General features: G+C 59.0%; 1 protein-coding gene across 2 annotated transcripts; it reads left to right on the forward strand.

The window, feature by feature from the left end:
* The first annotated feature begins 5112 nt into the window (after nt 1-5112).
* MFSD2A (major facilitator superfamily domain containing 2A) lies at nt 5113-14751 on the forward strand. 2 transcript variants are annotated; one of them, XM_030464396.1, is made up of 14 exons: nt 5113-5190; nt 5318-5440; nt 6015-6139; nt 9530-9653; nt 9771-9849; nt 10336-10508; nt 10629-10719; nt 11322-11443; nt 11744-11827; nt 12727-12810; nt 13061-13173; nt 13376-13519; nt 13723-13899; nt 14249-14751. In XM_030464396.1, exons 1-14 carry the CDS (start codon nt 5113-5115, stop codon nt 14304-14306), a joined length of 1575 nt encoding a protein of 524 aa, XP_030320256.1. In that variant the 3' UTR covers nt 14307-14751. The 2 variants fall into 2 exon arrangements, with proteins under 2 accessions (XP_030320256.1, XP_030320257.1); XM_030464397.1 differs by lacking the exon at nt 5113-5190 and having other exon boundaries at nt 5254-5440; nt 11322-11358; nt 11416-11443.
* Nucleotides 14752-19841: the final 5090 nt, after the last annotated feature.

Here is a 19841-nt window from a genome sequence, read left to right on the forward strand (position 1 = left end):
CCGGGACCGCGGGTGTATTGTTCCCCCCCCCCCAAGGTCTTATACCCCGTCTGCGGCCCCCGGCCCCGCCCTGCCGCCAATCGTCGGGATTTGATTTGCATAGTAGGCGGGAAAAAGGAGTATTCCGCGCCCCTCGGGGGGGGCACGATGTCGGGGATGCGGCTGCATCCCTCCAGGGTTCCCCGGTCCTGCTAAGGTTGATGCTAAGGGGGCTGTGAACCGGTGGACACCCCCCGACAGTCCCACCAGCTCCTGATGCTGTGCTCAGACCATCAGCGAAGTCGGGGGTTCGGGACCCCCCCTTGAGGGGCTCCTTCAAGGAAGCTTTTGGCACAGGACACTCAGGTTGTGCCACCAGCCTGGGGACACCAGCCTGAGTGCCACTGCAAAGCAAACTGAAGTGGGCACAACACACGGGGAGGAAACACCCGCAGCTGGACACCACCCCTGGGTACCGTGTCCCACTGCCCGCCACACCGTCTCGCTGTCCCCCTTCTTGTCATTGGGCTCCCGAGCTCACAGCGGGGCACCTAGAGGGGGACACGGGAGGTGGCAGGGGGATGGTCCCCAGGCTGCAGCACCCTCCTGTGGAGAGCAATCTGTGGAGAACAATCCGGTGGCCACCAGAACCCAGTACAGTCCAGCGCTTCCCAGAACAGCCCAGCATGATCCTGCACGGACCAGCACAGCCCAGTACATTCCAGCTCAGCCCAGTGCAGCCCATCATGGACCAACACAGCCCAGCATGAATGAGCCCAGCCCTGCATGAATCCCCACATCCCAGCGCAGCCCTCCCCGGTACTCCCGGTCCCCGCTGCCCCGGGTCCAACCGCAGCCACCGGCGGGCACCGGGCGCCACCTGCTGGGACTCGGGCAGAGCCGGGGCCAGGTGAGGAATCACCCTCCGTGGGGCAGGGAAAACGGAGATACTCCACCGGACACCCCCAGCGGCCAGGTCCTGCCCGCTGAGCACAGCCCCGTGCCTCAGTTTCCCCGTTGCCGAGCTGGCAGGGGACACGAGGAGGGCAGAGGAGGAGCAGGGCTGGCAGCAGAGGTTGGGCTGGAGGCTGTTCTCAGGGTCCCCGAGCTTGTGGGGTGCCCCAGGGTGCTCCTGCCCTCTCCTTGCTGGCATGCAGCCCTCACTTTCTCTGTAGGAAACAAACGGGCCCGTCGGCATTAAGGGCAGGAACTGAGCTGCTGCAGGAGATCTGGGGGTTCATCCTGCCCCCTCACCATCTGTAACAGAGGGTCACAGTTGGGGACAGAGCCAGCACTGCCTGTTCCAGCACCAACACATCCCCAGGCAGAGGAGCAAAGGCTCCTACAACCCATTGCCCTTGGCTGTGTCTCCTTCACCCTCCCCGCTGGCCCCCAGGTCCTTTCCTGCTTTTCCCAGGGTGAGGCAGGAACTCGTCCCGGCTTCAAGAGGCTCCAGGTGCTTTGAAGGTGCAAAAATACTTCTGGAGAGGGCTGGAGGGGCCTCTCAGCCCTTTCATCCAGGTGCTGGGCAAACAGGACCCGAGAGCTTCTCGCTGCCCACGCTGGCTGCGCAAACAGGGGTGGGTGGGTGAGTGTCCCGGAGGCTGTGACACCCGGAGGTGACAGGGATGGGGGGGGCACCTAAGGGCCAGCTCACAGCACCTTCGCTGTGCCACCCAGACTCAGGGTGCTGGCACAGCTCTGGCACCCAGCGTGTTTCCCCAGCCTTGGCACAGCTCCTCTGGAACTGCCGTGGCCCAGACGGTGCTGGCACTGCTCTGGCACAGGAGGCAGGGAAGTTCCTGGGGCTCCCGTGCCCTTTGGATCCCCAGTTACAGCAGGGCTGGACTTTGAATGCTTCCCCATGGGGGACGAGAACCTGATGGGTGTCCCAAGGGCCACGTTGACCTGGCATCTGCCTCTGGCTGTCCCCACCCTGCTGTAGCAGTAAACTCTGAGCCACCTCGTTGGAAGTCCCAGGTCCCAAGGGACAGCAGAAGCTGTGTGTCCCTGTGCCAACACGCCCTGGCCCCTGTCTTGTCCCCATCAGCCTTGTGACACACTCCCGAGGTCTTATGCAGCAGAGGTGTGGGCAGCACAGGGTGGCTGTCACACGCTGCCACACAACATGTCCCTTTTGTCCCCGTTGAAACTGTTGGGCAGTGGCCACAGGGGCTGGGTGGGCTCTGGTGAAACCCCTGCCCAGGTCCCTGTGAGGTCCCCAGCACCACAAAATACTGACGGAACCATATGAGGGCAGGGGGTGGTGCTCACAAGCCTGGGATCACACCAAGCCCAGGTCCCTGAGGGTGCAGCCTCCCGCTCTGCTTTTAGCAGGCAATGAAGTCCAGAAAAAGAAATTAAAAAAACGCAGCATTGGCTCCAACCCTGCCACTGCCTCAACCCTCCTGGCAGGGCTGTCTGGTTTCAGGTGTGCTCAAGCTTGCTCAGCTCCTGCTCCAGGCTGTGCTGGTTTCAGGACAGCACAGAGATGTGGGTGGCAGATGGGATGGCAGAGCCTTCATTCACTGGAGCAGCCCCCATCCCTGTCCCTGGGGCTAAACCATGTCCCCAGGGCCAGTGCTTGGGTCTCAACCCCTGAAGAGTCCCTCCTAGAGCCCACGGTGTCCCCAGCTCAGGGATGTGGAGGCTGGGATGGCATCGTGTCCCTGTCACAGGAGCACTGGAGCTTTGGTCCTACCTGCAAGCCCATCACACTGGTCCTTGGGCCAAGGGTGAACCCAGGAGGGGCCCAACTCCAGCCACCTGTGGGTCCTTGGGGACCCCAAGCCTGGCAGGAGCTCACACCGACATCCCTACTGAAATCAGCTCTTGGCAGCTCATTTATTGCCCTGAAGATCCCCCAGAGCATCTGCTTGAGAAGAAGGTCTGAAATCCCCCACCGGAAATTGTGCAATACCAGATTTGGGGGAGAAAATCCTCCTAATCCAGGCAAGTCCTGGTCTTTCTACTTCTCCTCCTTCTGATGGAAGGCAGGGCTACACCTATCTGTGGTTGTTCTGCACGACCTCCAGCACAAAAGGCAGCTCATTGTTCCCCTAAAACCCTTTGCCCAGGAGGCAGTTTCCCAGCTCTTTGCTCAAGGACAGGAATTCAAAAAGCTGAGAAGCCCTTGGGACAACGTGAGCAGAGCAGCAGTGCTGGGGACAAACACACTGAGGAGCTGAGGATAAAATTCCCCTGTCCTGGGAGCCTCAGCCCTACAGGGCCAGCAAGTGCAACCATGGGAGTCTCTGCTCTAGCACAAGAAGCCTTCACTTTGGTGAGGGAAACTGAGGCACAGAGCAGGGGCTCTGCACAGAGCTGGGAGGGCGTTGACCCAAACACACCTCCCCAGCAGATCCCTGCTCACAGGTGGGGAACACAACACTTCAGGTTCCCCCATCAGTGCTTTGGGGGTGGCTCAGCAGGGACACAGCCTCACACGGGTGTGCTGCCCAGGGACATGCTCACCCCCAGCAAGAGGCTGTCCAGGGCCTTCTGCTCTGCACCAGCACCCAGAGGGAGCAGTGAGATGGCCACAGACACACAGCACAGACTCCTGGCCACACAGTGCAGGAGGCAGCCCAGGCTCTGAGACCCCTTAAACCCAAAGCCAAGACCCCTGCAGGGTTTGTGCTGCTCAGCTCAGGGCCATGATGCTTGTCCCAATCTCCTGAGCTCCCGTGCTGAGGGCTGGCAGAGCCCGGCCAACTCGTTACACAAGTGTTCTGGCTCCTTTCTCCCAGAGAACCTGGGGGACTTCCAGCTCACCCCAGCATCTGCTGGGGCTGCCCACTGCCACCCGAGCCAGCACGGCGCAGCGGGGCGAGGAGCCCAGGGTGGGTCTCTGCCAAACCGGCCAAGCAAGCAACACTGCCCACACCTTCCTCCCAGCTTGTTTCAAGGTATTTTGTGTCACCAAACAAATTGGGACAGCCTGAAGCCTCGAACAGGGCCCCTTTCCTTGGTGAGTGACATCCCTGAGCACCCAGCCATGTGGCAGTGCCAGGGAAACCCACTGCAGATGGGAACCCTGAGTCAAAGGTGACACCAGCTCAGCCCCCCCCAACCAGATCAGCGAGTGTTCACAGCTGCTGTGCCACCACCGTGTCACCACTCCATGCCAGGAGTCACCCACACCCCTCATCCCCAGTGGCTGCTTGGGCTCTGCTGCACCTCAGGTCCCTGCTCAGCTGCTGGTCCTCCCTGCCTGTCCCTGTCCCCAGCTCCAAATGGCAGCCAGGTGGTGGCACTGCATGCCCCGCTGGCTCATTGTGCAGCCACATCTCGTGGCACATCTCAGGGCCATCTTTGAAGCCTGAGTTGGTGGCTGTCACCGTGGTGACATGGCACTGGCACAGGTGAGGGTACACCTGCTACCCAAGAGGTGCTGGGATGGATGCCCATGTGGCCACCCAGCACAGGTGGCCCAAGGACAGCGGCCCAGAGCCTCTGCCACCCACTGAAGCTCTTGTGCAGCAGCCAGAGACCATGGGAGCTGAGGCTGGGGGGGGGTTCTGCTTCACCCCAGCCCCTTTGATGGGCCCACATGGAGGGGGGTGGCACTGGGGTGACACAGAGGGGCTCCAGTCCCCATCCCTCATTGGCTGGTGCCACTGGGTACCTATGGGACAAGGGAGGGCACCAGTGGGGGGAGGACAGAGGGATGGGAAGAGGGGGTGCAGAAAGGGAAGGGATGAAAGGCTGGGATGGAGAGAAGGGATGGAGGAGGGGGTTGAGGGATAGGGATGGAGGGATAGGGATGGAGGGATGGGGATGGAGGGATAGGGATGGAGGGATGGGGATGGAGGGATGGGGATGGAGGGATGGGGATGGAGGGATGGGGATGGAGGGAAGGGATGCAATGGTGGGGTGAGGGATGGGGTTGCAGGGCTGGCGAATGAGGGAGAGGACGATGGAAAGAGGGGGCAATGGAGGGTTGAGGAAGCAGGGGTGAAGGGATGAGCGGGGGAGGTAGGATGGGGGCTGGAGGAAGGGCGGGACAAGAGGAGGAGGAGGCGGCCGCTGCTCGGGAGGCGGAGCGGGGGCAGGCGAGGCCCCTCCCGGGGCGGGCACTGCCGGTACAAGGCCGGGGCGGGGGAGGGCTCAGCCCCATTCATCGCGCACGGCATGGCCGGGGGCGGCGGCGCGGAGCGGGCCCGGCCCGGGGGGCTCCTGCCGGCCGCCTGCCGCCAGCCCCGCCGCAGGGTGAGCACCGGGCCGGGGGTCGGGGCGGGGGTCTGCTGCCTCCAGCCCCGCCGCAGGGTGAGCTCTGGGCTAGGGGGGAGGTCGGGGGGCTCCTTCTCGGCCGCGCTAACGCCGGTGCCGGTTGCAGGAGAGCCGGGAGCGGCTGTCGGTATGCAGTAAGCTGTGCTACGCCGTCGGGGGAGCTCCCTACCAGACCACGGGCTGCGTACTCGGCTTCTTCCTTCAGATCTACCTCCTGGACGTGGCTCAGGTACGGCTGGAACCGGGGGGGAAACCGAGACCGGAGCTGAGAAGTGTCTGGAGCCCCTTTTGCGGGGGTGCCCGGTGCTGCTTTGCCCGGTAGACGGGCGCACCCGGGGCTTGCCAGTGCCCCGATCCCGCTGGGGGGGTGGTATAGGTTCTGCAGGGCCTGCGGTCCCGCGTGGGTGTGGGTCAGTCGTAGGGGTTTCCAGTAGCCCGGTGCAGTCGCCCCGTGCCTCTCACAGGGTGAGAAACGGGCTGGTGGTGTCCGGGACACGGGATCTGTCCCACGAGCCTATAGCGTTTTGGGTGGGTGTGAGCTGGGGAAGGGGGGAGTGCTCATCAGGCACCCTCCTGCCTGCCATGAGGTGGGTTTTGGGAACCTGTTGTGGGAAAAGTGTGGTGGGGTTGTGCTGAGGGGGATGGGTCACTGTGCCTCAGATCCCACTGGAATGGGGGGAAGAGGCTGAAGGATCCATCCCCTGCTCCAAGGGGGGATCACACTATGGTTGGGAAAGTCCTGAGGAGTTCAGGGAGGGCAGCTGGGGGTCTGTGTGTCCTGACACAAGATCATCTCCTGGCAGCTGGACCCTTTCTATGCCTCCATCATCCTGTTTGTGGGACGAGCCTGGGATGCCATCACAGACCCCATGGTGGGCTTCTTCATCAGCAAAACCTCATGGACCCGTTTGGGCCGCCTGATGCCCTGGTAAGAGCCTGGTAGCACCCTGCATCCCTGCTTGATGTGTCATAGTGCTTCAGCTATCCCTTGGTATGAGGTTTGCAGGGCAGGACATGCTGACACCCTGTCTCGCCCAGGTGAGGTGCCAAGCACCCCAGAAAGTTCAAAGTGCTGCCAACAGCTGGAGTTCCAAGCCTGTCCTTGTTACTCTGACCAGTGCCAGGTCGTCCTCGTATGAGCTGGGCCCAGCTGTCCTCTGTGTCACTGCACCTGCAGCTGTCCTGATGTCACACTCTGATGCTGGACTTTGTTCCTGCAGCAGTTGCCGAGTTCTGGCTGGTGTTAGGGCCACGTTGCTAGCAGGACAGGTGGCATTGCCCCCATAGGGAGTAGGGATGGGGGTGTGCGTGGTGGTGTTGTGGGCAGCTGGCAGTCATGAGGGTGCTGCTCTGGCAGGAGAACAGCTGTCAGGGATCTGGGTGTCTGCATGTGGGTGCTTCCACCACCCTTGGGAGCAGAGTGCTGAGCAAAGGGGTGCTGAGGGGAGCCTGAACAGGTGGGACAGGGCTTGCCAAGCCCCCAAATACTCGTGCCTGCACCCAGGGTAGATTTAGGACACCTGTGCACATCTATCTCTGTGCATTGCGGGCACTGCCACCAAAGTGCAGCCGTGGTGGCACATCCAAGACAATGCAGCACAAGTGGGGTGGGCACAGGGGGGAGTGGAATTGGAGGGAAGCAGTCCTTTCCCCCGCAGATTATACCCTCTGTTTCCGGACTTCCCTGGAATAGCTCTGGGCAGTGGCAGTTGTTAAAGCCAAGCTCCACGCGTGGCCTGAAATAGCTCCCGTGCAGCCACACGTGTGGCGGGGTCTGGGGTCTGGAGATTAGAGCAGGAGCTGCCTGCACCGAGCCCTGCCTGCTCGGGGGGCCACTCGGCTCCCTGTAATCTCTCCTCCTCGAGGCAGGGGGTGGGGATGGAGCTGCTGCATTCCTCCAAACGGCTCCTGCTTCGTTAAAATTAGCCAAAGCTTTCAGAATGCACTGGGCCCCTCAGCACTGCTGGGGCAGTTTGCTGTTGCTGCTGCTGTTCATGGCTCCAGGCAACCCTCTGAGTTCAGTTTGAATGAAGTTGAGCTGAGCTGAAACCTCACAAACTCGGGGTTCATCTGCCGGTGGTGGGGCTGCTTGCTGCTGCCTCAGTTTCCCGTAGGCAAAGCCAGGAGCTGCACGGTGGTCTCAGAGGCTGCTGTGTGACCCCATTTGTCAGCCCCTGTGAGGTGACCCTGTCTGTATGTGAGGCTTTATTGTCCCAAGCCTGCTGGGTTCTGATGGGTCTGACCCTCAAGACTGAGCCCCTTGCAGCTGCCGATGGCTCCAAGCTCAAAGCTCGGGGCTGCTCCAGCCCCTTGGAAGGGGGAGGTGACTTCTCCTCAGAGCCATCACCTTTCTCCCTTTCACTTCTTTCTTTTTGAAACCCTTTTTGGCACGTTTTACCCCAGTAGCTCATTCACTGGCTGCCTCCTCCTCTCCCCTGGTCTCAGGGTCCCAGCCCCGAGCAGGTCCCATTTCTCCCCCCACCCCAGACTTCCTGGCGACCAAATTTTTCCTTGATGTCTTGGTGACCGAAGACTCTCAGCTTGAACCTTCCTTCTCTGGGGGAGCGGCCGTTTGCTAAACAGTTAAACTGCGGGGCTGGGAAGGGGTGTGCGAGCCGTGGCACAAAGGAACACACCATCCACCGGGGCCAATGAGCGGGCGAACACGTCACGGAAGCCTCCTCCGAGCTTTTTAATCACCTTGGCCTCCTCGGGCAGGGGTAACTCCAAGTCACTTGTCTGCCTGTCAGCCCCTGGTCCCGCCTGGGGCATTGCCACATCCAACCTCCCGCCCCGGGCTCTGCCTCCTCTCCGCTTCTCCCCGTCGAAATTTCCCCCCACTCCACGTCGGCGATAAGGACGGGGAGAGGAGTGGCTGGGGCTGGCTCGCCCCTTTCCTCTCCCCTTTCCTTTCCCCGCCGGGGTGACGTGTGAGAGGAAAAATGTGCGTGTGTTCTTCCTCTGCCGGCTCTCTCCATCCATGGAGATTTGGTTTCTCGCTCTCCCCTCCCTCCCCCCCCCTCTGGTAATTTGTAAATTTAAACTTTACGTTTATACGGCAGCCCCGGGTGGAAAGATCGGGATGTACCCTGGTGCTGGAAGGAAGGGGGTGGGCAGCCCTGGCTATGCCTGGTTCTGTTCCCTGTTCGGTTCTGCTGGCTTCATGCCAGGATGAAACATCTGCCCATGTGGAGCATGGGGTGTGTGCTGATTTCCCTCTCCCCCCCTCTCCCCGAACAGAATTGGTTTCCTCAGCAGATGTGGATGCAACCTCCACACCTGGATCCCACCCTTTCTGGAGGAGGAATTTCTCCTCTGCCTTTCCAAGTGACAGGGGGACCTGGGTGTTTGTGGTGTCCTCAGGCTGCTGGTACAGGGCAGAGCTGTTCCTCAGCAGGACAAGGCTTGTGAGATGCTCTGGGTGGCTTCCTGCTGCCATCAGTAGGTTTAGACTGCATATTAGGGAAAATAAATTCACAGAAAAAGTGGTCAGACCCTGGAATAGGCTGCCCAGGGAGGTGGTTGAGTCCCCATCCCTGGATGTGCATAAGGGTTGTTTTGATGTGGTGTTGGGGGATATGGTTTAGGGCTGATGGTTGACTCAATGATCCCCTGGGTCTTTTCCAACCTGAAAGATTCTCTGATTCCCTCTTGCTGGCTGGTCCTGGCAGGACTCTTGCCAAGGTCTGGTGCTGGAGCATTCCCATCCATCCTCTGCTGCACGCTGCAGCCATGCCTGCAGTGTGGGAGGCTGGACAAGGGTGGAAGCAGCGTGTTGCTGGCTGGTGGTTTGCCCCATCCCTGCCAGCAGAACAGAGGTGACCTCAGGATCAGTGCTTGGGAGTGCTGGCAGCAAAGCCAAGCTGGTGAGAGGCATTTGTGTGCTGGGCTCATGGGGCTGTGCTGCCTGGCTGCTCCCCAGCCCCTGTGGGGACAAGGGAAGTGATGACATCCCACTGAATGTGCAGTGGTGCTGCCTGGGGGAGAGGTCAGGGCCAGGGCTGGAAGCTCCAGGCAGGAGGAGATCAGTCACTTCCAGTGATGAGGGGATTTCTGTTCTTGCAAATGAAGGTCTTCCCTGTAAGTCTGAGTAAGCTCTTCCCCTTCTACCCTGCAAGATCTGAGCTGCTTCCTTCATCATCAGCTGAATCACCCCTGAGGCAACCACCAAATGTTGGAACAGGGTGGGCCACCCAGGGCAGCTCAGCAGTCCCTAAAATCAGATTCCTGAATCCCCCTGGACTTGTGGGAGAGCCAGGTTGGTGGGGGGTTCCCAGGCTCTGTGTGCCCAGGAGGTTAACACTGCATCTTCCCAAAGGATCATCTTCTCTACCCCGTTTGCTGTCATCTCCTACTTCCTCATCTGGTTTGTGCCAGACATCTCCAGAGGCCAAGTGCTGTGGTACCTCATCTTCTACTGCATCTTCCAGACCCTTGTGACGGTGAGTTGAGCTCTGCATACAGCGGGGTGAGGGATGGAGAGGATGAATCCCTTCCTTTACAGCTATCCTGAGGGGCAGGTTTCCATCCCCCTGCTAATTTTCCTGGTGCCCTTGCAGTGCTTCCACGTGCCCTACTCAGCACTGACCATGTTCATCAGCAGGGAGCAGAGCGAGCGGGACTCAGCCACTGCCTACCGTAAGTGTTCCTTGCCCGCCCTTGCCCGCCCTTGCCCGCCCTTGCCCGCCCTTGCCCAAGGATGATGTGGGATGAGCATCATTCAGGGCCTGAACTGCAGCTGGTTGAGCTCTTCCTGTTCTTCCCCAGCTCCCCCATCCTTGTCTGGCCCAGTGGGCTGATGGGGAGGTGCTCCCTGTTATGACCAAGTTTCTGGAGCAGGTGATGGGAGATCAGGCAGTCTTTCCTTCTGCTCTGTCATACAGCTATGGGAGCAGTGTGACCAAGTCTTGGCCTCTCCCCCTGCCTCAGTTTCCCCAGCAGACACTCTTCTTCCCTGTCCAGCCCAAGCTTTCTCTCTTGGTGATTTGCAGGGCGCCAGGAGAGGGGGGCTGGCTCAATTTTCATGGCCAAGGGCAATGAATTGCAGCTGGGGAGGCTTTGCTGTGGAAAGGGGGGCTTCACCTTGGTGTCTGTGTGCTCAGTCCTGCTGGCCTCTCCCTCCAGGAATGACAGTGGAAGTTTTGGGCACTGTGCTGGGCACTGCCATCCAGGGCCAGATCGTGGGCAAGGTGAATACTCCCTGCATCAAGAGCCCCCTCTTCATCAGCACAGCCAACTCGTCGGTGGCCATGGAGGAACTAAACATGACCCACGAAACGGGGTCCCTCACTGACACAGTAAGCTGGGGAGAGGACACGCACACCTTCTGGCAACCCCTGCCACGTTCTGGTTGCCTTTGTGACCAGGCTGGCTCCTGAGATGAGCCCTGTCCCTCACTGCTCCCCTCTCTTGCCCAGAGAAATGCCTACATGATCGCTGCGGGGGTCATCGGGGGTCTCTACATCCTCTGTGCTCTGATCCTCTCGGTGGGCGTCAGGGAGAAGAGAGGTGAGGACTGGGACTTGCTGGAGGACTCGGGGCTGATGGAAGGACTGTGGCTTCTGCCAGGGGCTCCCCAGGAACCCAGCTGAGCTCTTGGCCTGTTGTTCTTGGGTCAGGCACTGGAGGGGCAAGGTAGAGCTGAGGTCTGGGTGTGGGGGCTTGGGGAAGGCAATGGGGAAGGGCAGGAGGACAGAGCATCTCCAGGGGATGTTACAGCACAGCCCTGAGGACTCAGCTCCCCACTCTGCACTGCCAGAGATAACTTTTATCTCTGCAGTTTTGGCTGGCCAAGGTTGCTGGTGCCAAGCGGGGCATCCCGGGGTGAGGTGATATCCAAAGCCTCCTCTCCTTCCCGCCTTCTGCTTTGTCACCAACTCTGCTTGTCCTGAGGGAAGCAGCCAGGACCCTTCCCTGGGGCTGAGGGACCCCTGTCTGAGGGCAGAGAGGTCCCTGCAGGTTTTGCCCTGACTCCCTTGCAGCAGCACCATGCTGGAGGTGAGCAGAGGCTTCTGCTGGGTGCTCAGCAGCAGGCGTGAGGCACTGCTGCACCCCTTGCACCCAAAGATGCTGTTCCAGGGGGTCTAACGATGCCACGATTTGCTCCCCAGAGTCCTCTGAGCTCCGGTCGGACAAGCCTGTCTCCTTCTTCCAGGGGTTGAAGCTGGTGATGAACCATGGTGCCTACATCAAGCTCATCGCTGGCTTCCTCTTCACCTCACTGGCATTCATGGTGAGCACAGCCAGGCTTGGAGGGGGATGGAGAGGGGACAGCAGCAGCAGCAGGGCTTGGAGGTGGTTGGGAGATGAGCAGTGTGGGACCCAAGTAAGATCCTTGAGGGCTGGGAGCATGTGAGGTGGCATCTCGATGAGCTGGAACTGCCCCAGGCAGAGAGGAAGGATGTGGTGGTCCCAGAGGGGTTGGTGAATGGCTGCTTTCATCCCCTCCTCGTGCTTTGGGCACAGTCTTGTGAGGAGGAGCACATGCCCGTGGGGTGCCCAGCCCCCTGACCACTGTCTGTCTCCTCCACAGCTGCTGGAGGGCAACTTTGCCCTTTTCTGCACCTACACCCTGGGCTTCCGCAACGAGTTCCAGAACATCCTCCTGGCCATCATGGTGGGTACAGCTCCATCCCCGAGCCCCCCGGGGCTGGCACTGTGGTGGGACACATGCTATGGGATGCCCCAGGTCCTTCCCAGGATAGATGCTCCGTGGGCTGAGGGGAGGGAGGCCGTGGGGCTGTGGTGGCACACTCTGGGACAGTGCCCGAAGGTCCCCTGGGTGAAGGGAAGGCAGAAGAAGATGCTAAATGTCCTGCCAAGGCTTGGGTGAGTTGGCAGAACATTGGGGGCTTTGTTCCCATGTGAGAGCAGTCAGAGATGGGGAAGACCAGGAACCATGGAACCTTTTGTCCAAATCCTGCCACTTATCTCCCTTCCCCCCTCCCCGACTCTGCCTTGAGAAAAGGATCTCAGTGTTTACTGTTGGGAAGATGGAGCAAAACAGCTCCTTGGGAGCCCTTTCCAGCTTGCCTCATCCCTGGGAACCCATCCCACCCTCCTGGCTTGATGGAGTGGAGAGCTTCAAGGTGCCAAGATCCCCACAGGCCACGCTGTCTGCAGGCAGCAGTGACAAGATCAGGTCCCTTCCCAGCACCCAGGACCCAGCCAGGTTCTCCTTCTCTTTGGGCCACGTGTGTTGGCACCTGATGGGTGCCTCCAAGACAGTGGTGCTGGGTGGAGGGGAAGAAGGTGTGGCCCCATATTCCTGCTCCAGTTAATTGTGAGCTCTGCTTCCCAGGAGCAGAGGAAGGTGAGGGATGGGGTGAGGGCAGGAGCAAGCAGTGTGGCCACCTGCCAGCTCCTACAGGGTGTGGAGATCAGAAGGCACTTGGAAAAAAAAAAAAAAGTAAAAAAAAAAGTGATGAGGGATGCTGTGCCCAGGAGCTGCTTCTTGATGAGAAGGAGAAGATCCTGGCCAGCAAGTGACACCACAATCTCCTTCTCTTCCCTTAGCTCTCAGCCACCCTGACCATTCCCCTCTGGCAGTGGTTCCTCACCCGCTTTGGGAAGAAGACTGCTGTCTATGTGGGCATCTCGGTGAGTAGATCTTGGGTGCAGAGGTGCTGGTGAGGATGGGGTTTCCCACATGGGCTGAGCAGAGCTGTGTCCTCCCAAGGAGTCCTGGAGCTGGGCAGGAGCTCCTCCTAATGATGATTTGGTGCTTATCCCTCATCCTGCTACCTGTGCTGTCACAGATGTGGCCAAGGCCCCAGCAGAAATGACCACCAGGAAGGAGGGGTCTGGGTCAGGCATTTCTGACACAATCTGCTTTCTGTCCCCTCTCCAGTCTGCCATCCCCTTCCTGATCATGGTGGCTGTCCTGGACAGTAACCTCATCATCACCTACATCGTGGCTGTTGCAGCTGGGATCAGTGTGGCAGCTGCCTTCCTCCTGCCCTGGTGAGTACAAGCTCCTGGTGCTCTGGGTGCTGCACCCCCAGAGCTGGCCAAGGTGTTTCCAGGAGTGGTGAGGAACCCTCTGGAGGCCTTTTTGGAATGTTTTCAGCCCATGATGGGGCTCTGAGTGGAAATCCTTTCTGCAGGGAGGAGGAGATGCTTTGTTGGCTCTGGTTTAGTGTTCACCATTCCACTCTCTGCACAGGTCCATGCTCCCAGATGTTATAGATGACTTCAAGCTGCAGCACCCTGAATCCCAAGGCCATGAAGCCATCTTTTTCTCCTTCTATGTCTTCTTCACCAAGTTCACCTCTGGGGTCTCCCTGGGCATCTCCACGCTCAGCTTGGAGTGAGTTTTTGTGTGGGAGCTGAGGGGAAGGGGGGGAGCCAGGCTGGTGCCTCCACATCCAGGCATCCTCTGCTTCCCAAGGTTGTGGGATGGAGGTGGGAGAGGTCTGAATCCAGCTGTGGTTCCCCAAACTTCTACCTCCAGGGGCAGGTTTGTCTCTTCCAAACCTTTTCCTTTGCCTGAAGGTCCTTTTGTGTCCCCAGCTTTGCCGGGTACCAGACCCGGGGCTGCTCCCAGCCCAGTGAGGTGAACTTCACCCTGAAGATGTTGGTGTCAGCTGTGCCTGTGGGGCTGATCCTGCTGGGCCTCCTCCTCTTCAAACTGTACCCCATCGATGAGGAGAAGAGGAAGAAGAACAAGAAAGCCCTGCAGGATTTAAGGTGAGCATCAGCTCGTGCTGTGGAAGTCTGTGGGGGCAGGATCAGGCTCAGGCAGGTTGGGACACACTGTGACTTGTCCAGGAATTTTCTGGGCCCCGTGGGTGGTGGGGTGAGGGAAGGGCTGACTTGTTTTCCCAATCTTGACTTCCAAAGAGATGGAGTGAAGTGTCTGAGATCAGCAGGGAACCCGCCCCGCTTGCTCAGTCCCCAAACGAGTTCTCCTTAGCGAGGTGGTGACGTTCAGCTCCAGCCCTTTGGAGGCCCCCGGGCTCCCAGGGAAGGCTCTGCTCAGAGGCAAGGCTTGCTCCACGGCTCAATCCATGCCTTCTTCCCAACTCTTTGCCCCCAGGGAGGAGAGCAACAGCAGCTCGGAGTCGGACAACACAGAACTGGCCAGCATCGTGTGACCCCGGGTTGGGTCCCTCTGCTCCCGGGGCTCTCAGAAGGACTCTGCCCCTCTTGGGCTGGACCAGCCTCACGCCTCTGGAGGTGTGATCCATGGAGGAGCTCCTGGGAGAAGCCTCGTGGAGCATCCACCCACCTGACCACGAGATCTGTGCCGGTCTTGTGCCTTCCACGGGATCCGCAGAGCGCCGGTAGTGTACATTACACAGATTGAGCCCGTGGTGCTTTCCCAGGGAAACAAGCACTGTTCCCTGCCAGATCTCGGAGAGCAGAAAAACCTGGAGCTGGGATCCTGCTCCTGGTAACACTCGTGCCTGCTGCCCGGCTGTGCCCGTGGGCCCGGGGTGATGGTTGGTGTACATTACACTGTCAAAGTGACCGCGCCAAGGACGTGGGCTCACCTCTGCTGCCTCTACATACCACACTAATGGGGAAAGCTGTTCCTTTGGGGTGTTGTTGTTTTGTTTTTTTGTTTTTTTTTTAAGAGCCTAATTGACTTAATTAATGATGTAAATACGGAGCTATTTCCTATTTGTATATATCTGTACAGAAACCCAACTGGAGGACCTATTAATATTAATTTACATAAAAGTGGGGGAAGGTGGCAGCGTGGGTGTGGGGAATTTTCTTGTTGTTTGGCTCCTTTTCTTGTGGATGTCAGCAAGCCCAGGGTCCCCTTCACATGCCACGGGGCACAGGGTTGACTTTCCCCAGAGCTGAAGGTGCAGGAATGCCCTAATCCAGGCAGGCAGCCCCTTACCCCACGCTGCTCCTTGCAGCAGCCCAACAAAGGCTCCATTATTTCCTCTCTTTTCAAGAGAGATCGGGGGTGGAGGGAGGAATGAAATCAAAGTGGTGGCTCTGGAGATGGTGAACGTGGGGCTGGAAACAGGAGAGGCAGCTGGGGAGAAAGGGAATATGGGCTGGGGGTGACACTCCCCAGTTTCTCCCAGGGCAGAGTGCTGTGCAAGCAGTGATTTTGGGGGGTTTTGTACCTTCCTCTTGCCTTCCCCTCTCTGCAGCAGAAATGGGGAGAGCTCTGCCTGCCCCGTGACACCAAAGTATAGTGCAGAGGGAGAAATCAGGCTGGGGTAAGCACAGGGAGGATGAACGAAAGCTGAAGCAGCCAGCAAGTGAAGTTGAGGGAAATGCTCAGCGTGAAAGGAGGGTGCAAGCTCTGCTGCTCCATCCCCATGGTCCCTGAGCAGGGGACAGGGCTGGGGCCTTTTGTTCAGTGCATTTGTCACAGCCAGAAATTTGTGGGGTCAGTGCCCGAGTCAAGAGCGGGCTCTGCACAGGGGGCTGGGGGAAGGAGGGCTCATCCTTTGTTCCATGTTTGGGTACAAAGGAGTGCAGTGAGGATGGGGGGGGTTAAAAATAGCCAAAGGGATTAGCCCTTAGCTGGGAATGCTTAACTGGGCCCCCCCTCCCCTCTGCTGCCATGGTGAGGGGCAGGGGAAGAAGCAAAAGGGCTGACGTGAGGAGGAGGAGGGGAGATGGTTTTGTGCTGAGCAGAGGGCAAGAAGCAGGGGGTGCCCCTGCTACCCCAGGGATGGAGCTTGCAGCAAAGGAACAAGGGCATGACAGCCCCTGGGGCAGGGCAGGGCAGGTAGGAGCCATGTGCCTCCCCTGTGAGAGGAGGAGGAGGAGGAGGAAGGGGAGGAGGAGAGCACCCCAGCTGAGCACCCAGCTGGAGATTTTGCATATGTACTGACCCTGCCCTGCTCCTGGCTGGATTGGCAAGGACTCATCCTGCCCCTGGCTGTGACCTGGCTGCCTCTGAGGGCTGGGAGCAGGGCTGCTGTCTCCAAAGATGTGAAAGATTGGTGCTATTCTTTGTTTTGTTTTTTTTTTTAAAGAGTTTCAAGAGAAATCAGGGACATTTTATTCTTTGCTGCCTCTTTTTTTGGCTACACAGGGTTCATAAAACGTCTCTGTTCAGGTTTTTTGCAGCCAGCTCAAGAGACTATAAAAACACCCTGAGCTTGAACTGGGGCCCAGACATTCCAAGCTGAGAACACCTCTTCTGTTTGGGGCTTTTAAGAAAAGAGATGAGGGGGGGAAAACTCCCCATTGGAGTTGATAGCACTGAGCCCTGGGCACAACTCCAGCTTTGGAGCAGAAACCAAGTGTTGCTTCAGTTGTGATTACAGAAGATTTGCAGTTCAAGCATGAAGTCTGCCTGGCCAGAGCTGAGTGGGGTGATGCTGCCCACAGCTCAGCCCACACTGACCTTGAGAATGAACCAAATCTCCCCCCCCCTAAAGCTTCCAGCTTGGATTTATGTGGCTGCTGTGTCCTCCCCACCTTCTGGGTGAGCCATGCCTTGGGGCTGGGGTGGGAGCAGTGCTGACCCTGTGAAATCAAAGCCAGAATTTGTTAAACAGAGTCAGCTGGGAGCTGAGCACCTGCTGGGCTGCTGCCTGGGACAGCACAGGGGCTGGGGCTGTGTTGCCCTGATGCCCAGCTGATGGGCTTTAAGGGGCTCCTTGGGACAGGGGTTGCCCACCTGGGGGCAGGGGCTGGGGGAGTTTGTCCCTGAATTTGGGGGACACTGCTGGAAGGGAGCAGAGGGTTTCTGTTCTGCTCAGGGAACCAGGGGGGCTGAACCCTTTTGTTCACAAGGGAAAGAGCCTGGCAGGGCTGCAGGGTCCCATCCCAGCACCCAGGGCTCTCAGGGGGAAGGGCAGGATGCCACGGGCACCCCTCTCATCCCTGCTCCCCATCCCCTTCCCAGTGTCTCTGCTCAGGCTGCAAGGTTCACCTGGAGCACTGGGGAAACCTGTGCGGGCTGAGCCTGGAGCAGGGGACAGCTCTGTCCCTTCTGCAGCACCAAGTCCCCCAGAATGAGGCAGAGCTGTGCCACCAGGGCTGGATGTGCCAGGGGGGAGGTGGGGAAGGGGCACTGCCAGGATTTCATCAGGACACATTGTCCTGGGAGGTGGATGAAGCCAAGCAAACATCAGCTGTGGCCTCCAAAGGGCAGCACGTGGACCAGCAAAATGGGACTTGTTTGGTCACCAAGGGTGGCTGTGCCAAAGGGACAGTCCCCAAGGGGAGAGCAGCCCTGGTGGGGCTGTGTACCCTACAGGAGATAAGTGGAATTGTGGAAAACCCCTCCTTGCAGAGGGTGAGGAATAACTTCCCTCCTTATCCACAGGAAAAGGGCAAAGAGCCTCAAGCTTTATCTCCCAGCAGGAAAGTTCAATGAAAAGTTACAGCAGCTGCTGGTGGGGACAGTTTTCACTTGTCCCCTGGGCTGGATGCAATCACCCAGGGCTGGTTTCAGGGGCACTTTGAGCTGAACCAAGCACAAAATCCCACAGAGAGAGAGAGAGAGAGAGAGAGGTGTCTGACAGCTGGGGGTGGATCAGGGAAGGGATCCAGCTGGAAATCAGCTCCATCTGGGAAGCTCTGAGGAGAAGCAAGGCAGAGAGGGTCGTGGTGAGCAGCTCCACCTCCCCAGCACCTTGATCCCTGGCTGGGCTGAGCTCTGTGAGCAGCTGGGGAAGGCAGAGTTAACCCAGGGCACAGCCCCAGAGGTGTGGGGGGGAGGCAGCCCTGGGTCCCGCTGTCCCCAGGGGTCACCTTGTCTGTGTCACCCTCCTGAGGTCACTCTGCAAACAGAGACTGAAGGCTACCGACCTCTTTTGGGGGGCTTTGGTTAATGTTTTGCAAAGGCAGCGTGGTCAGGGGCTGTCAGCAGCCAAGGTGCTGCAGTATCTGGCCAGAAAGTGATGGGGGAGCAGTGAGATGCTGTCCTGCTACCAGGAAAATTCCCTGATCCCAGGAATTAAGCTTTAAATTAACTTTGCTCGGAAATGAAATGCTGTGTGGAGATCAGCATCCTGGCTTAGCTTTAACCAGAGAGGGTTGGGGGAGCTCTGGAAGCCCAGGACCACTTCAAGTCCCTGCCAGGACTGGGTTTGCTCCTGCAGAGAAGTCAAAAGACCTGGAGCTTGGACAAGCTCCCTCCTCACACCACAGAGAGCAGGGACAAGAACTCCCCTTCAGATGCAACAAACCAAAGGCTGCTGCCTAGGGGCCACACAGACATTTTATGGCTTAAAAAAAGGACCTCATATTGCAGTGGTGCTTGGAGAAAAGGGGGACGAGGCACCAAGCAGCTGGCAGCAGCTCGGGGAAGCTGTCAGCTCTTCCCTGGAGACAGTGACAGCCACGGGATGGGACAGGTTACAGGCCCTGGGATCCCACAAGGGGCACTGACCTGGTTAACAGTCCTGCTGTCATCTTCTGTCACCCTGAAGGTCCTGCTAAGGACCAGGAACTTGATCTCTGTACCTTCAGGAACCAAGCTCAGCTGAACTTACCCACCCCAGAAGCACACCCACCATCCTGGGGCTGGGTTCTGGTGTCCCCATCATGCTCTTCCTCTCTCCATTCTTTGGTCATTTTTAGTTCTTCTCCCCTTCCTTTCACTTCCTCCTTGCAGATGCAGCTCCAGGGGGGGCTCCTGCCTGTGCTGCCCCCAGCATCACCAGATCCCCCTGCAAGGCAGGACAGGACTTCTGCTTCACTGCCGTGACTCTTCCAGGGTGCTATAAACCAGGAGTCCTCGGCAGCACAGGAAAGGGGGGTTTGTATCATCCTTTGCTATTTTGCATCATGTCAGCTGATCCTAAGCTGTCTGATCGTGACGGAGACACCTGCAAGGGGCAAATCAGGTCTTGGTGAGGTGGGAAATGAGGCAAGAAAATCAGAAAAGCAGGCAAATGGTTTTGGTGGCTGTAGGGAGCTTCTCCCTCCTGTCCCTCTCTCCCTCTCCTCCAGGTTTCAGCCTAACTGGGAAGGATGGTGCAAGGGTTCCCCCTGCTCTGTTTGCTTTGCCAGGGCAGAGTTTGGGAGCCGGGGGGGTGCAGGGAGGGGGCAGTGGGGAGCTGGGACTTCACCGAGCAGCCACACGATTGATTCCTCCCCACTGCCTGGGCAGGGAAATCGAACCCTGGAAGGGCTCTGAACGCCTCCGCGGCTGGCAGGGAGCAGGGAGCAGAAGGACACAGCCTCACTAGGTGTCAGCAGAGCCCCATTCCCGGCCATCCTGCTCCCAGCTTTGGCTGATCCCAACCTTTGGCCGTGTTCCCTCCTGCCCCGCTCCGAATCCCGCACATCTCTGCTCCGGAGCCGAACCCGCTCCCTGCCGGGGCTGCGGGAGATGTGAGGAGCTCTGGGAGGGGAGCAGAGGGCAGGAAGCGATGGTTAAAGTCAGACATCCCCCCCCAACCCCCCCTGCTGTGATTTCTCCTCCTTCCCATCCTGTCAGCCTCTCCCAGATGCTCTGTCTGTCCCCCCAGCCCGGGGGGTGACTTGAACTTCCTCCCCGGGGCTCTTGGGACCAAACCCACAGAGCAGAGGTCCAGGTCCAGGTCCCGTCCCCCCAGCAGGCAGGGACAGAACTCGTGGCAGCAAGCGGCTCTTTAGGGCAAGTCCTGTCCTAATGGTAAAGGCAGCCAGCCTGGGAACGATTCCATGATGACTCCAGGGACCTCTTCTTGACTCTTGAGCGCCCCGGTGTCTCC

Source organism: Calypte anna, chromosome 23 (genome assembly GCF_003957555.1).
Source record: "Calypte anna isolate BGI_N300 chromosome 23, bCalAnn1_v1.p, whole genome shotgun sequence".
NCBI lineage: Eukaryota > Metazoa > Chordata > Aves > Apodiformes > Trochilidae > Calypte > Calypte anna.